Genomic DNA, 17862 nt, shown 5'->3' on the forward strand with positions numbered 1-17862 from the left:
AACATTAAAACCTGCCCTTTTGGCAAAGTTTTTGGTCACCTGTTCTAATGCCTCATGATGTAGCTCCATCTAAAATTCAATTTGGTAATGTCTCTGAAGCACCTGGAGACATTTTACTATGTTAAAGGTGCTATTTGTTTAAATGTTGTTGCATTAGAACAATGATCAAAAATAAATGGAACAGTTTTGTCATAGAATCATAGAATTTACAGTGCAGAAGGAGGTCATTCGATCCATTGAGTCAGCACCGGCCCTTGGAAAGAGCACCCAACTCAAGCACACACGTCCTCCACCCCATCCCCTTAACCCAGTAACCCTAATTAACCTTTTTGGACACTAAGGGCAATTTAGCATAGCCAATCCAGCTAACCCGCACATCTTTGGACTGTGGGAGGAACCGGAGTACCCAGAGGAAACCAACGTCCATGGGAGACTCCGCACAGACAGTGACCCAAGCCGGGAATCGAACCTGGGACCTTGGAGCTGTGAAGCAACTGTGCTAACCATTATGCTACCATGCTGCCCCCAATAGATTACCCAATTGTCTGTCAGTTGAATACTAGATTGCAGCAGTAATGTTTTTGGGCAGTTGATTCAATCAGATTTTCAGTGCTCAAATTAATTTGAGTTGTCACCAAATCATCAGTTTAAAAGCACAAAATTGGGCTTCAATTGCACAGACCTTGTATCACATTAAAGTGATGTCAAAAAGGAAGGGAAATAAAGTACATGACAGGGCTTAATTTTATAATTTTGCACTCAATACTGACATGATGGAGCACTGACGTTCTACGCATTTCCGAGTTGTACTTGGAATATTCAACGTATGAACAGGATAGGTCATTCGCCATCTCAATCAGCTCTTCCATTCGGCTACAACATGGCTGATCTGTACATCAAATCCATTTTTCTGCCTTCATTCCATATTCCTTGTAATCCTGAACTGATAAAAGTCCATTTAGTCTGTCTTGACAGTTTCAATTTACCCAGCATCCACAGCCTTTGGAAACATTTACAGTTTTCTACTACCCTATCTGTGGAAAAGTGCTTTTTGGTTTCCCTCCTCCATGGCCTAGCTCTAACGTTATGTTTATGTGCACTCGTTCTTTATTCTTACTCCAGAGGAAATATTTTCTTTGCACCTATGCTGTTGATTCCTTTTAACATGTTAAGCACCTTCATAAGGTTACCCCTGTTTTTTCTTTATTTTTAAGTACTCTTCAGTTAGGTTTTGCATATTAACTTCTTGTGTTATGCAATACTCACTGGTATCGAACATAGAATAGTACAGCGCAGAACAGGTCCTTCGGCCCTCGAAGTTGTGCCGAGCTTTGTCCGAAACCAAGATCAAGCTATCCCACTCCCTGTCATTGTGGTGTGCTCCATGTGCCTATCCAATAACCGCTTGAAAGTTCCTAAAGTGTCTGACCCCACTATCACAGCAGGCAGTCCAATAGAACATAATAACTTAACATATAATAACTTCTTCGCAAGAATAAATGAATTACTTGCAGCTGTCTGCTGATGTTGCTTTTGAGGCTAGTTCAGGTTCTGTGAGAAAACCACTTGGTTCATCATCGAGGTTCACATGGGAAATTATTGTCTTGTTCCACAACACAACATATTAGAACACTTTCATCCAATTTGTGTCCTGGAAACATTGAGGTTGATGTATGTTTTGTGATATGTTTTTAAAAAGGCTTTTTACATGATCTTTTCAATCAAACTTCATTCACAACTCATGCATGAAGTCGGACTAAGTTATTAAATGTCTTTTTTTTTTTCAGATTAACTCTAATGCACACACTTCTAGTGATACTAGGTAAGGAATGTATAAATACATAATTGAAATTGCTGTTCACTGAAAAATAATGTCCATTATTTGTGATAGACGAGACTCTGAATACCATGGTTGAACAAAGCAAGCAGATGCTGAATAAATTTACTGAATTTAGGAATAGTACTGATCAATAATAATAACTAGTTGAATAACACAACCAGTAGCGAGCTTCAAGGATGACACTTGGAATGTCTGGCTTGCATAAAAGTTTAAAGTGATTTTTTAAAAATTAAATATGCACCAATGCCAATTTATGTAAGGCAAAAAGATGGTAGAAATCAAAGGAATCAGTAGACTTAACAGTGTAAAAATAAATCAGAAATCGAAGTGTGTGTACAGCAAGAATTATAAATCTAACTACAAATAACCTATTGGTGATTTTCTATTTGAATTCTTGGGTTTAAATTAAAAATGATTTGGGTGGGATTCTGTGATCCTGAGGCTAAGGGTTGACGCCGTTGCATTTGTCGACGGCGTCAACATGGCCTCAGGATTAGTAATTCTAGCCCCTACAAGAGGCCAGCATGGCACTGGAGCGACCAATGCGTCAAATGGGTGCCGCGGGATCAGCGCATGCGCAGTGGCACCGGCACCAACGCGCACATGCGCTGTGGCTTCCTTCAACGCGCCGGCCCCGACGCAACATGGCGCAGGACTACAGGGGCCAGCGCAGAAGACACGAGGCCACCAGCCAGAGGGGCAGGCTCGTCGATTAGTGGGCCCCGATCGCAGGCCAGCCCCCCCCCCCCCCCATAGACCGCCCCCCCGACCCTTCCACGCTGAGTTCCCGCCGGCTGAGAGCGGGTGTGGAGGATGGCGCCGGCGGGACTCGGAGTTTTTACGACGGCTGGTCGGCCCATCCCGGGCCAAGAAACGGCGGGTCGGCCGCGTAGGGCAGTGTGGCGTGTTTTGCGCCGGTCGTGGGGATTCTCCGGCCCGGCCCCGGGCTGAGTGAATCCCGCCCTTTATACCTCAACAGTCACTAAAATAAAACTGCAAAATTGTCAGTTTCATAATTTCTATTTGAAGTTTTGCATGCAGTGATTTCTGCTCCTTTCTATTTTCATTTACCTTTGTGTGTGAAACCATCTGATTAGTGCCCCCTCATCAAATAGAAGATAATTATGTCAAATCTCACAAAAACTGCTTGTGCCCAGGAGTTAAGTATTGCATCAAGCTGCTGGAGTGAAAAAGCACCCAGACTATTTGAACTGTTAAAGAACAAAATACATGTTTCTAGCAATGGTTTGTCAATTTTATCCAATGAGTTTTTGTGTTATGCAAACAAGAAGGCCACTGATTCAATATCGAATTTGTACTGAGTTTCTGAGAAATTCAAAAATCAAACCACTTTAAATTCTTTCCTAGGAAAAAGCAAGTGCCTGAAGCAAAAAATGAAGTTATCCGCCCCAAAAGAGGTAATATTTAATACATTGTATTTTTTGATATTTATTATGTTGCCTTTTTTTTTACCTTGCTATAAATATGACAGTCAATAAGGTTGCCCTTCTTTCTTTAGATATCGATACTATATTGCTTTCAGAGTCGCCAGGTATCAAATGATACCACCACAAGGTTCAACTCGGATATCGATCAAAGAGCCAAACAACCAGTTAGTTAGTTCACAATCAATGGTACTCTATTCACACACAAGATTAACTTACACATGCAACATAAACACTACTATTTAAACTACACCTAACAACTATGACAACCTGTACTTATCTTCAGGCACCCTGCTTAGGTCAGAGGAACAGTGGCCTTTGTTCGAATCTGGATCTACTGGGTCTGGAGAAGTAACTGCTGCTCAGCTGGGCTCATCCGTCTGGTAGCGAGCGTTGAACTTGCTTCTGGTGGTGCTGCGATTGGAGATGGACGTTGCCGGAGTGCCAGGTCCAAAAGAGATCGAACACATGGCAGTGTCTCTCTTTATCCTTGGGGAGTTTTGCGCTCTTTTGGGCGGTCCTTGGGTTTGGACCCAATTAATTGGGCAGTTCTCGATCACTGCCTTCGATCTGAGCCAATAAAGGGGTGGTTGCCTTGATGGCTGGGCGTGTCCTAAGCGGTCATTGACCCTGTTGTTTATGCTTCCTGAGTAAAGGGAGTGGCGCTGAAATGTCTGGAGTTGTATCGGTTACCTGAGTATCAATCCTTTGTCTTACGGAGATGGGGCATTAAAATGCTAATCGGTTGGGGGTTTCGATGCTGTCTGGATTCTTTGCTCACAAATATACATTCAGGCTCTGTGCCTGCCTGAATCTTACATTGTCCACATTTCCCTTTAGGCTTTGCGAACATCCATGTTTCTTGTTGTGAGTGGCCATCCCAGATGGCTACGATTATAATAATAATCTTTTTTAGTGTCATAAGTATTTAACCATCAATTGTGTTTACAAGTATTTCTGTTCAAACATTCCCAGACATAGCAGATGCCAGGCATCTAGATAATGTTGGCTGACGTTGAGTATATTAGTGATGTTTAAACATGTCAAATAATGACAAAATGCTTTGAATAGAAATATGATCATGGACCTGATGCAATATAGTTTCTTTCATGGTATAATCAAATAACATGGAGGCCTATTTGAAATCTTGGTGAACATTTAATTTAGTAATCTTTGGTAGTTTCCTCACACCTTTCTTCTAAGATGCAGCTTCGACACATGCTGGAGCGATGCAATACCCGGTCATTATCCTGGAGGATTCCAGAAATGTCCTCATTGCAGGCATGTCACATGTCTCTTGGTCTTCTTGGACTCCTTAAGCTGCCATTTATATTTTGTCTGATTTTTAAAAAAAAGAACACGAGGCTGCTAAGAGAGGTGAATGTTGTTTTGAGGGGCTACTGAGGAAAAAGATCAAAGTTACCAATGACAGTTAGTCGTTTCATTCCTCGTTCAATCTGTATACATCATATATTTTTGAGTATGTCCAAAATAGTATTTGAAGGATCTGTAGAGAGGCACAAATCTTGTTGTCAGAACAGAGTAATTGGGTTAGAAATCTAAGTAGTAATACCTGGTTTGATAATTGTATAACAAATAGTATTTAGTTAGTCTGCTTGAAGCCTCAAGCAGGCTGTGATAGAAAGTTCGTTCAGAAGTCCTGAAAGTTTCTTATAATCAAATTGATAAAAATGCAGAATACATTCTGCAAATGATAGCATAGAAATCAGAGCCAAAGGAAACAAACTTCTCTAATGAATTTAGTATGATTTAAGATAGTATAGGGTCTCTTATTTTTCAAGTAAGTGTCATGGGAGTGTCTCTTTAAGAAAGGTTTTTGTCTTACCACATTGCTTCAGTGATGTCATTGTGTGGATGAAGCTGGGCTGTTATTCTGAAAATGTAACTTTTGCTTTGAGTTTTGGAGCTGGGCTGTGGCCTTGAGTTTGGACTGGTTTTCAACTGTACAGGCTGAAATAATGTGTCTCTCTATCTTCATTTTAAAAGTTGTTTCCAGACTGCTTGACAACTTAAAAGAGATAATTGCTTTCCGGAAGGAATTCAAACCTGCTGTTTGGAAAGGGGAACAAGAGTGTTAATAGCACGACTTTCCCAGTAAGAACGTTGAGTGCTGGCTACACCTTTGAAAAAGGGTTTCTGGTTTTACTTGGATTTTGTTATTGAATTGGAAATGTTAAGAGGGAATTCATTAAGGGTTATACATAGATTACTGTAGCAGTGTGGGGTCTTTATGTTTGTAGTTGATAATTCTTACTGTATGTGTTTATACAAACGTTAACTAAATTCGTAGAATAAAGCTTGTTTTTTGATTAAAAGTGCCTAAGAACTGTTGAATAACACCTGAAATGTTGGCTCTTGTGCTTATTGTAGCCAAAATCAATAAACAGTTCAGAGGTCAGGTGAACTCCATAATATACTTTAGTGTTTTCAAAACACTGGTGACGAGGGTCTGGTGGTAGTGCGCAATTGAGTTTTATTGTCAAAATCAAGTTAGTACACTTCAAAAAATACAAAATAAAAGAAGCAAAAGTGCAGCAGGGCATCAGGAAAAAAAATAACTGGCAGAGAACAAACACGAAGAGAGAGAGAAGACACAGGCAACACTTGTGACAGTAACCTTGTATCTGTGTTTGATACCGCTCCCCTCGTTGTCCCCTATTGATTTACAAGTTTTAAATTGTGACTTCAGAATAGTGGTCTCTCCCATCAATTACATTGATATCTAACTTACTCCCTTTGCCTTCTAGCTGAGAGGCTGGTGTAAGGTTTCACTGCCAAGTTGACCTTGACTTGCTTGGAACAATGCAGCTTGTATTTCAACTGCAGTTACAATTTTTTTTTAAACTTGAAGTTTAGCTATTTTCCTACAATCCCCTCTTTGATTCTTCGAAAACATTCCAAAAGAATGAATCAATAAAAGCTAGCAAGCAGGCAATAGCGAGAGGAACACATTCACATATGCCTTTTATGGTCCCTTTGTTTAGAAACAGCCTTCAAAACTGGAATTGGCAAGCCTATAAAGTGTTACAAGCCTTTAAATGTAGGAAGCACACTTATTAAGCAAAGGGGATATGACTAGTCTTGAGAGACTCAACCTTAGCAGGGGCTTCGGTTAGCCTTTTAAAGCAACACTTAATGAGCATAAAAACACAATGAAACACAATGAACAATTACAGCGCAGTACAGGCCCTTCGGCCCTCGATGTTGCGCCGACCTGTGAAACCAATCTAAAACCCATCTACACTATTTCATTATCCATATGTTTATCCATTGACCATTTAAATGCACTTAATGTTGGCGAGCCAACACCTGTTGCTGGCAGGGTATTCCACGCCCTTACTAATTCTGAGTAAAGAACCTACCTCTGACATCTGTCCTATATCTATCTCCCCTCGTGCTAGCCATCACCATCCGAGGAAAAGGACTCTCAGTGCCCACCCTATCTAATCCTCTGATCGTCTTGTATGCCACTATTAAGTCCCCTATTAACCTTCTTCTCTCCAACGAAAACAGCCTCAAGTCCCTCAGCCTTTCCTCATAAGATCTTCCCTCCATACCAGGCAACATCCTGGTAAATCTCCGCTGCACCCTTTCCAATGCTTCCACATCCTTCCTATAATGCAGCAACCAGAACTACATGCAATGCTCCAAATGCGGCCACACCAGAGTTTTGTACAGCTGCAACATGACCTCATGGCTCCAAAACTCAATCCCTCTACCAATAAAAGCTAACACACCGTACGCCTTCTTAACAACGCTATCAATCTGGGTGGCAACTTTCAGGGGTCTATGTACATGGACACCGAGATGTCTGCTTATCCTAGAATACTACCAAGAATCTTACCATTAGCCCAGTACTCTGCATTCCTGTTACTCCTTCCAAAATGAATCACCTCACACTTTTCTGCATTGAACTTCAATTGCCACTTCTCAGCCTCTCTCTGCAGCTTATCTATGTCCCTCTGTAACCTGCAACATCCTTCCGCTCTGTCCACAACTCCACCGACTTTAGTGTCATCCGCAAATTTACTCACCCGTCCTTCTACGCCAGGGGTGGGCAAACTACGGCCCGCGGGCCGCATGCGGCCCGACAATGGTTTTTATGCGGCCCACCAATGAGGTGCCCGGAATCATAACCGGCATTTTTGAAAAGCTGCCGGGGAAAAGCCGTTGAAGCCACTTATTGAATAAGCGCATTTACTTCAGCGGCTTTTCCCCGGCGGCTTTTCAAAAATGCCGGTTATGATTCCGGGCACCTCATTGACGGGCCGCATAAAAACGCGCGTAGTGGGGTGGATGAGTGGGGCTGCCTTATTGGTCGGCTTAGTTGGGTGTGCGACCAATAGGAGTCCAGGTTACAAACAATAATAAGGCTTATTGTTTGTAACCTGGACTCCTATTGGTCGCACACCCAACTAAGCCGACCAATAAGGCAGCCCCACTCATCCACCCCACTACACGCGTGTTTATCGTAGACTCGGCTAGGCTGTGCTTCTGTCAGTGTTAAGGATCAGCACAAGCAACTTGACACCTGATTTCAACAAACTGGTAAATGACTGCAGTCAGATGCATCATTCTCATTGACATTGTTCTGTTACTTACTGAGTTACTTTGTTTTTCAAATAAATGTGCTTTTTTTTCTTTAAAGACCTTTTATTTTGGCTATTTAAAATATTAATTATTTCACTTAATATACTATGCGGCCCTTTAAAATTGTGAATTTCTGAATGTGGCCCTTGCACGGAAAAGTTTGCCCACCCCTGTTCTACGCCCTTCTCCAGGTCATTTATAAAAATGACAAACCGCAGTGGCCCTAAAACAGATCCTTGTGGTAAACCACTAGTAACTGAACTCCAGGCTGAACATTTCCATCAACCATCACCCTCTGTCTTCTTACAGCTAGCCAATTGCTGATCCAAACCGCGAAATCACCCTGAATCCCATGCCTCCGTATTTTCTGCAATAGCCTACCGTGGGGAACCTTATCAAACGCTTTACTGAAATCCATATACACCACATCAACTGCTTTACCCTCATCCACCCATTTGGTCACCTTCTCAAAGAACTCAATAAGGTTTGTGAGGCACGACCTACCCTTCACAAAACCGTGTTGATTGTCCCTAATCAAATTATTCCTTTCTGGATGATTATAAATCCTGTCTCTTATAATCCTCCAGTGGGAACGGAAATAAAAAATAAGGTCAAGCCCTGAACTAGAGAGGTTCCCACTGAGCCCAGCCATCCAGATGCCCAGCTCCACATGGTGTTGGCCGGCAGTTGTTTGAGTTTATTTATCCCTGATTGAATGTGCTCCGCCAAATTAGTAACTTTCTCGGAGTTCTCTGGAATATAGGTGCAGTATTCTGCCCCTATCAGGGTGCAAGTTCCTCCCTCTTCAGCAAGAACCCAGTCCAGAGCCATTCGGTTCTGCAGGGTACGAATGACGACCATTTCTGCATTGATTTTATCTAGGGCTTCGGCAGTGTCATTACCCACCTTTTCCAGGACAGATGCCATGTTAATAGATTCTCTTGCCAGTTTAGCGATCCCATAAAAAGGGATCAGGATGGAGAAGAATCTTTCCGCCTCCGTGATAGGCATCCGAGGTCCGTTGAGACAGGAAGAATGGCGAATAATTGGGTCAGTATACTCCCAAGTAGCTAGATCCTGTTCAGGAGCTTGGTAGCCAGGGGTAGGCCCCGTGGCCACAAAAAAAGTAAGTATCATTATAAGAAGTGAAGCTGGTCACCGCTTCGGGATACCAGCGCTCTGAAAATGTTGCAGACTTGTCAAAAGGGATGTATCTTTTGACCGTCCCTTAGTAACAGTTCGCCCATTAGCTGTAAAACATTACACTACCTTGCTTACATCAAAATAGGGTTGCAACTGCTGTACCCTAGCTCTTGGTCCCCCAACCATTTGCAAGTGAGGAATATGGACCCTGTTTGTTTCAAGGCGGTATAGAACATAGAACAGTACAGCACAGAACAGGCCCTTCGGCCCTCAATGTTGTGCCGAGCCATGATCACCCTACTCAAACCCACGTATCCACCCTATACCCGTAACCCAACAACCCCCCCTTAACCTTACTTTTATTAGGACACTACGGGCAATTTAGCATGGCCAATCCACCTAACCCGCACATCTTTGGACTGTGGGAGGAAACCGGAGCACCCGGAGGAAACCCACGCACACAGGGGGAGGACGTGCAGACTCCACACAGACAGTGACCCAGCCGGGAATCGAACCTGGGACCCTGGAGCTGTGAAGCATTTATGCTAACCACCATGCTACCCTGCTGCCCTATGAAGTTCTATATTTGGGGTCCGATTCTAACTCGGCTGATACCACTCCAAGAAAGTGGTCAAAGGATAACCTGCTGAGTGCCATTTCCCGATGTTATCTGCTACGTTGATCAGGTAATTATTCCCTCCACATGAGGTCGCCCCACCCCCTCATGGGAGAATTGTGAACGGGAGATGGAGGCCCTGTAATGTTCTATGTTCTATTTGGCTGTTTCTGAGGTGTTAAAGGGGATGGGTCTCAAGAGAATTGTCTCCCTTGGAGTAAGTGGGAATGTAAGTACATGCCCAACAGCTGGACAGGTTGGCATCTTTGGTATATATATCAGACATGTAAAGGAAGGTGTTAACATTTAGCTCCTTGGCAACCTGTTTAAACATGGCATAGCTGGAATGGCTGGTCAATGGAAAACCAGGAATGCAAAAACTAAAAATGCGCACAATGGATATGGTCAAACATTGACAAAACGAAATGTAAAACAAAAATTGTAAGAATTGTCCTTTCAAAACATAGGAGTAAAAATTGTCTTTTGAATCACGGTGTGCTCTTTTAACGTGGGATGCGTGAATCCAGACTTTCTTCCCCTGGACTTTAATAACTGCTTGGGTGATTAGTAGCACTTGATAGGGTTCTTCCCACCTAGCATTTTGGGGTTCTTTTTGTACTCTCTTCACATAAACTCAAGCGCAGGGATGATGTCGTGTCCTGATGCGTCTCCCCAGGTTGCTGATACTTGTTGGGAAGCAGAGCTAATAGCATTTGTTAGTTTCTGATAATATTCTAATAAGACATCAATCATTAAGTGACAATCGGCTTTTCGCAAATCAATTGTACCTGGTAGGAACATGAGTCTCCCTGTTATGATTTCAAATGGACTCAGATCCGTAGTTCTGTTAGCGGTTGCCCTAATATTGCACAGGATTGCAAGGGGGCCTCACGGTAGCATGGTGGTTAGCATCAATGCTTCACAGCTCCAGGGTCCCAGGTTCGATTCCCGGCTGGGTCACTGTCTGTGTGGAGTCTGCACATCCTCCCTGTGTGTGCGTGGGTTTCCTCCGGGTGCTCCGGTTTCCTCCCACAGTCCAAAGATGTGCGGGTTAGGTGGATTGGCCATGCTAAATTGCCCGTAGTGTAAGGTTAATGGGGGGATTGTTGGGTTACGGGTATACGGGTTACGTGGGTTTAAGTAGGGTGATCATTGCTCGGCACAACATCGAGGGCTGAAGGGCCTGTTCTGTGCTGTACTGTTCTAAATTCTAAATTATTGGTAATGCCTGGGATCAAGGGTGGCATGGTAGCACAGTGGTTAGCACAGTTGCCTCACAGCTCCAGAGTCCCAGGTTCGATTCCTGGCTTGGGTCACTGGCTGTGTGGAGTTTGCGCGTTCTCCCCGTGTCTGCATGGGTTTCCTCCGGGTGCTTCGGTTTCCTCCCACAGTCCAAAGATGTGCAGGTTGGGTGTATTGGCTGTGCAAAATTGCCCTTAGTGTCCAAAAAGGTTAGGAGGGGTTACTGGGTTATGGGGCTTGGATGGAGGTGTGGGCTTCGGTAGGGTGCTCTTTCCAAGAGCCGGTGCAGACTCAATGGGCCGAATGGCCTCCTTCTGCACTGTAAATTCTATGATTGTATGATTCCTTCCTGATGGTGTTTGGCAAGTTGATGTTCCAGAGTTCTGTTCATTCTTTCCACTTGCCCTGAAGATTGTGGGTGATCAGGACAATGTAAGTCCCGGGTGATGTTTAGTAGTTTACAGACTTCTTTGCAGACAGCACCCATAAAGTGAGTTCCTTAGTCAGAGTCAATGCTGGTCAGCAGACCCCCATCGCAGAATGTAATCCTTACACAGGACCTTGGCCATGTGACTGGCTATGGCCCTTTTAGCTGGAATGGCTACCACCCGCCTTGAGAACTTGTCAACCACCACGAGAACGTTGGTGTATCCTTGAGATGGAGGAAGGGAGATATAGTCAACCTACAAATGCTGGAATGGTCCCGCTGGTGCAGCGGACCTCAGTTGGGGCATAACCGTGATAGGTCCAGGATTGTTCTTCTGGCCGATCACACAGCGGTCTGCTACCAACTGGGTGTGTTTCTTGAATCCTCGATCCCACCAACTTTTCTGGAAACGTGCTGTCCTCTGTTGCAGGTCCAGGTTCCCCCACAAATGGATCTGTTGGGCTAAGTAGGGCATCAGTGCTTGTGGCTGGCTTGTCGGTGTCTTTGTCTCCAGATGCCTTTATCGTCCAGCTTCATTCCTGCTTCAATTTATGTCCACTTTTCCTCTCGAGTACAGCCTTGCATTGTCTGTAGGTCTTGAGTTAGACTGATTGCTCCCTTGGTTGTGCTTGTTCCTCTGGAGGAGCGCATTGTGAGGCGGCCTCTTTGGCTGCCTTTTTGCCTGGGGTATTTTATTGTGCGTTTATGGTATTTTCCTTCGTATGCGCCCTACACTTCAAAATAGACACTTCACGTGCAAGTTTTATGGCCTCGAGTAAATCTCGTACCTCCTTCGCATTTCGGATAGGTGTACCTGCATTGGTGAGAAATCCTCTTCGTCACAACTGGTCAAAGTCATGAGCAACTCCAAAGCTGTACCTTGTGTCTGTATCGATGTTAGCTGTTTCCTTTTGCTATCTGGCATGTCTCTGCCAGAGCCCGTAACTAAGCCTGTTGGGCAGACAACCCTTTGCCACAATCTCGTGAGGCTTGTGACTGCCCATCCTGCTTTTTGGATACCATTGTCAACAAAGGAGGAGGCGTCTGAAATAGGATCAGGTCTTGATTGTGCAATCGTTCTTCTGCTGCCAAGCTTGATTGTTCCATTTCGTTCAAGATCTCCACACAGTCGTGCCCTTCTCCCCCTCTTGGTCCTCAGGAAGCGGGAGCATAGATGATGGATTCACCGGCCTAGCCCAGACAATGTGGAGATTGGGGGCTTCCAAGATTGTTATCCATCTTGTCCATCTGGCTGCAGTCACCTGGGATACTCTGTTCACAGACAACAGAATGGGGGCACTTGACAGTTAACTTCTGGTCTAGGACTAGACCCACAGTAGCCATTATAGCCTGACTCGTGGCCTCTATGGTTCTCAGGCAACTTCCCCATCCGAGGGCCACTGTGTCCAGTTTTCCCGAATAGTATACCCATGTTTTTGTGCCAGTATAGCTGTCATGTATCCTTCTTTCTCATGGACAAACAAGGTAAATGACCGTCCATTGTCGGAGATTCCCAGAGCTGGTGCCGAACACAAGGCCTTGATTAGATTCGCGAAGACTTCTAGCTCTTTTTCTGTGACGGCAGTGGCTTCTTTGGATTTTCGCTTTCCCTTCAAAATGTCATTCAATGGTTGAGCCAGCTGTTTGTTGGAATCAATCCAATTTCGATTAAAGTTACACAAACCCAAAAATGATCTAGTGGGCTGTTTGGCTGCCCAAATGGCTGTGGTTCTATCCCAGGTAAGTTCTCTCTTTCCTTACAAAATCTTTTGTCCCAGGTACACAAGTTCTTGTTGGGCAGTTTGTGCTTTGGCGGTGCTGCCTTTATGTCCTCTCAGGTAGAGGTGGTCCAACATGATGCGTAGGCCTTGTTCTTATTCTTCCTGCCGACAGGATGTCATCCGCGTACTGGATAACTGTGGAATGCATGGTAGATAACTCTCTCAGATGGCTTTGCAAGGTCATGTGAAATACCGTGGGGCTGTTGTGAAAACCCTGTGGTAGTCTTGTTCAGGTGTACTGTTGCTGTTGGACGGTATAGGCAAACCATGGCCTAACCTCAGGTACCAGTAGTACCAACCAAAATCCATTTGCCATGTCTATTAGCGAGAACCATTTATTTTCCGGTGTTAGAGCATTAAAAATGGCAGAGGGGTCAGCTATCTAAGGTGGCCTTTGATCACTGGTTGGCCTTCTTGTAGTCAACGGTCAGATGCCAAGTCCCATTATGTTTGGGACTATTAGAGGAACTATGTGTTTTTATCAGGACACCTTGCTCCTCTAGTTGTTGAATGACTAACAAGATGCCTGTAATCGAGGTTGGGCTGATGGGGTACTGTTTGGGGCACGGTGGTGCAATCCCAGTACACGATGCTGGTTCCATGTGGAGTCGGCCGCAATCATTCTTATCTTTGGCCCAAATTGTGTGGTCTTTCAACTCCTCCTTCTGCAGGCTTCTGGTAGACCATGTGACTTGGCGATCTTCAAAATGCAATGAGGAATTCATTTGAGTTCATCCATTCCCAGAAGGGCTTATCCCACTGGGCCCACCCAGATAGGTGTGGTCAATTCGTGTAGTCCAAGTTCAATGGGTATGTGTTGAGTTCTTCTAATAAATAAAATCTAGCCCCATGGGCAACTTGTATCTTGCCATCTGGAAGTAAAATATCTTTGTGTCTTAGGGGTAATCATGTTAATTCAGTCCCTGTGTCCAAGAGGCAGTCTGCATCTTGATTACTCACCCTCATAGCGATATAGAATCATAGAATTTACAGTGCAGAAGGAGGCTATTCGGCCCATCGAGTTCGCACCAACTCTCTGAAAGAGCATCCCACCTAAGCCCACACCTCCACCCTATCCCCGTAGCCCAGTCTAACCTTTTTTGACGCTAAGGGCAATTTAGCATGGCCAATCCACCTAACCCGCACATCTTTGGACTGTGGGAGGTAACCCACATAGACACGGGGAGAACGTGCAGACTCCGCACAGACAGTGACCCAAGCCGAGAATCGATATACAATCCATCTCCTCGCTGTTAGATTAATTCCAGGAGATGTGCTGGGCTCATCTAGTTTTATGTAATTCCCAGCAACTCCTTCTGTTGCTGTGGCGTAGCTGCTTAAGTAGTTGCATCAGGTCATCCTCACCACCCGGGTGCGTGCTCGGATTGGAAGTTGGGTTCTTTCTCTGTCCTCTCTACCTGCCCTTTTCATTGCACGTTTCGCCCAGTGGCCTTCTTTCCCACAGTGATAACACTTACCAGGCTGTTTTTCTTGGGTATTGTTGTTGCGAGAACCACTGTCTGCATGGCTCGGAGTTTAGCTGCCACATCCCGGTCTAACTGGTTGCACCGATTGACTAATGCTGCAAAGGTTATTTCTCTGGTTTCCCATCCGAGCAGAGTAATCTTTAGCATTTTTGCCAATTCTGGTCTTAAACCAGTAACAAAAGCAACTTTCATAGGTCCGAAAGTGCTATCGTCCATTTCTTCAGGTCCCTGATCGTGCGTTCCCGCGTCTTCCAACCAGACAGATTGGAATCATTCATCGTACTCTAACACTTACTCCATCCTTTTTTGCTGACAAGCTACTATCTTTCCCCAGTCCATTTTTGCTGGAGCCGAAATTGAGTAAAGAGGACCAAATTGCCCTTGGGGACAATGAGCAGCAATTAGGTGCAGGATTGGCTGCAATCCAGCCGCGCCAGCAACCAACGCTAGATTGCAGCCAATCCTGCACCTAATTGCTGCTCATTGTCTCCAAGGGCAATTCGGTCCTCGTTACTCAATCTCTCCCCATCTCATCTAGGTACCATTATCATCAGGATCTGTAGTGCAGGAAGACATAAGGAAGGAGAACGATGTCTAAAAACCAAAAGAAAGCCACCGTGAAGAAGGAGGCGAGTGAAGGTTCGCCGTTGACGAAAGGGTCAGCTCGGCAACTGGAAAGATGGCGAAGGCTGGATCGCTGGGTGTCACACTGCTCACAGCAGAAAAGATTACAGAGGTGATGGGTTTGGAATTTGAGAAACAGTTTGCAAAGCACATGGAGGTGATAAGGAAGGAGATGATGGCAGCATTGAATCTGCTGATGGAGGACACGATTGCCCCGGTGTTGGCAGTGGTGTTGAAGGCATTGGCCGAAGTGCAGGAGGAGGGTGAGAAACTGAAGGGAGTGGAGAAGGCCTTGGCACAACATAGCAATCAGCTCACTTCATTGAGCTGCAGATGGTGGTCGAGAACAACAAAGGTCTGCAAGCCAAGGTGGTGGATCTGGAAAACCGATCTGGGCGGCAAAATCTGAGGATCGTGGGCCTGCTCGAAGGGGTGGAGGGCCTGAGGCCGACTGAGTACTTTGCCAAGATGTTAGTGGAGCTGTTGGTGGAGGGGGAAGATCCCACCCGGTACGAACTGGATTGGGCTCATCGTTGAGGCCCAAACCAAAGGCGAATTAGCCGCCAAGACCGGTGATTATTTATTTCCACAGGTACCAAGTGAAGGAGAAGGTCCTGAGTTAGGGAAAGCACAAGTGGGAGGTGCAGTGGGTATACGTATTTGGGAGGACTTAACCGTAGAGTTGACGAGGAGGCGGGCGGCTTTCGGCCGAGTGAAGGCGGCACTGTATAAATCCGGTGTGCGGTCCGGCGTAGTGTACACAGCTAGGTTGAGGGTGACCAACGACTCCAAAGATTTTTATTTTGAGGCGGTGGAGGTGTTTGTGAAGGCAGAAGGACTGAGATAGAAGTGAGAAATGGGACTAAGGATTGGTCTTGGACCGAGGGTAAGGGGGAATGGAAGATTGTATATAATTCTATTTTTTATTTCATATCATATTGGCATATGTGCTAAATGGGGTGAAGTTACCTATTTGGATGAGGTAGGAGTTTGGATTTTTTGTAATGCTGGTTTTCTGAGTTGTGTGTGTTTGCACTAGGTCTGTTTGTTTGATGGGGATTTCTTTCTTTTCCTGGGGTGGGTGGAGGGAGGGGTTTGGTGGGGAATGGAGCCTGGACAGGGGCCTCCGCACTAGCAAGCTCAAAGTGTCCACACAAACAATATGATTTTGGGGTACTTTGCTTTGCTCTGCACCGGGGGACCAGGCAGGGGTATCCTATCTCCCCTCTGTTACTTGCTAAAGTCTTTGGCCATCACTTTAAGGAGCTCGGGACTGTGGAAGGGAATCGTGTGGTGGCAACCCACTTCAGGTATCTGGGGGTGCTCCGTAGCTACAATTTTACTAGCTTGATGGGGAGCGTGAAAGCGGATTTGGCAAGGTGGGATAGCCTCCCTCTGTCACTGGCAGATCAGGTGCAGGCGATTAAAATGAATGTGTCACCACGATTTTTGTTTCTATTTCAGTGCCTGCCGGTCTTTTTGCCAAAGGTTGTTTTTAAGGAAGTGGATAAGCTGATCACCTCGTTTATCGTTTGGGGGGGAGGGGCATTGGTCAGGGTTAGGAAGGTGGTCCTGCAGAGAGGGTGTCAGTCGGGGGTTGGGCCTCCCAAATTTATTATACTACTACTGGGCGGCGAATACCGAAAGGGTGAGGAGTTCGGTTGGGATGGGGGGTCCTAGTGGGTTAGAATGGAGGAGGGTCTGTACAGGAGGTCGAGGTTGAGAGCGTTGGTAACAGCGCTGCTCCAGATAGCCCCAGGAAAATACTCTGGGGGACCGGCGGTGGTGGTGACTCTGAAGATTTGGAGACAGTTGATGCAGCACTTTAAGCTGGGGTCTGGGTCAGGGGAGATACCGATTAAGGGGAACCACAGGTTTGAGCCAGGGAGGCTGGATGGGAGGTTTCAGAGATGGGAGGAGAGGGTGGTCGGTATTAAAAGACCTGTTCCTCCGGGGATGTTTTGTGAGGTTGGAAGAGTTGGGGCAGAAGTATGGACTGGGGCAAGGAGAAGGGTTTAGGTACCTGTAGCTCCGAGACTTTGCTAGGAAGGAGGCTCAGAGCTCCCCGCTAGCACCGACCCCATCATTGTTTATGAACATAGAACATACAGTGCAGAAGGAGGCCATTCAGCCCATCGAATTTGCACCGACCCACTTAAGCCCTCACTTCCACCCTATCCCCGTAACCCAATAGCTTCTAACCTTTTTGGTCACTAAGTGCAATTTATCATGGCCAATTCACCTAACGTGCACGTCTTTGGACTGTGGGAGCACCCGGAGGAAACCCACGCAGACACGGGGAGAACGTGCAGACTCCGCACAGACAGTGACCCAGCGGGGAATCAAACCTGGGACCCTGGCGCTGTGAAGCCACAGTGCTAACCACTTGTGCTGCCTGATGTCAGAGTGTGGGTGTAGCTGGGCTGTCTGTCAGCTTTTTACTTTTGTTTTATGCTGTTGGCGGCATGGGGAAGGGGGTGGTGTCGGCGATCTAGGGACGATTTTGGGGGAGGGAGGGGTCTCAATGGAGGGGATTAAAGCCAAGTGGCAGGAAGAGTTGGGGAGGTTATGGAAGACGGTTTGTGGTGTGAGGTGCTCCAGAGGGTGAACACCTCAACCTCATGTACGAGGTTGGGGCTGATACAG

At 45.6% G+C, this 17862-nt stretch overlaps 1 protein-coding gene across 6 annotated transcripts in view; it reads left to right on the forward strand.

The window, feature by feature from the left end:
• Window positions 1–17862, forward strand: part of LOC119968889 (E3 ubiquitin-protein ligase DZIP3-like) — a 202033-nt gene that overhangs the window by 13521 nt on the left and 170650 nt on the right. For 5 of the 6 annotated variants that reach the window (XR_005461261.1, XR_005461262.1, XM_038801830.1 and 2 more), the window contains exons 3-4: window positions 1788–1822; window positions 3209–3258. Coding sequence is in view for 4 of the 6 variants with exons in the window: in XM_038801830.1 (XP_038657758.1) it covers window positions 1788–1822; window positions 3209–3258 (85 nt within the window). In the remaining 2 variants the exon portion in view is untranslated. The remainder of the gene's footprint in view (window positions 1–1787; window positions 1823–3208; window positions 3259–17862) is intronic. The other variant, XM_038801829.1, reaches the window with a different exon arrangement.

Source organism: Scyliorhinus canicula, chromosome 7 (assembly GCF_902713615.1).
Source record: "Scyliorhinus canicula chromosome 7, sScyCan1.1, whole genome shotgun sequence".
Classification (NCBI taxonomy): Eukaryota; Metazoa; Chordata; class Chondrichthyes; order Carcharhiniformes; family Scyliorhinidae; genus Scyliorhinus; species Scyliorhinus canicula.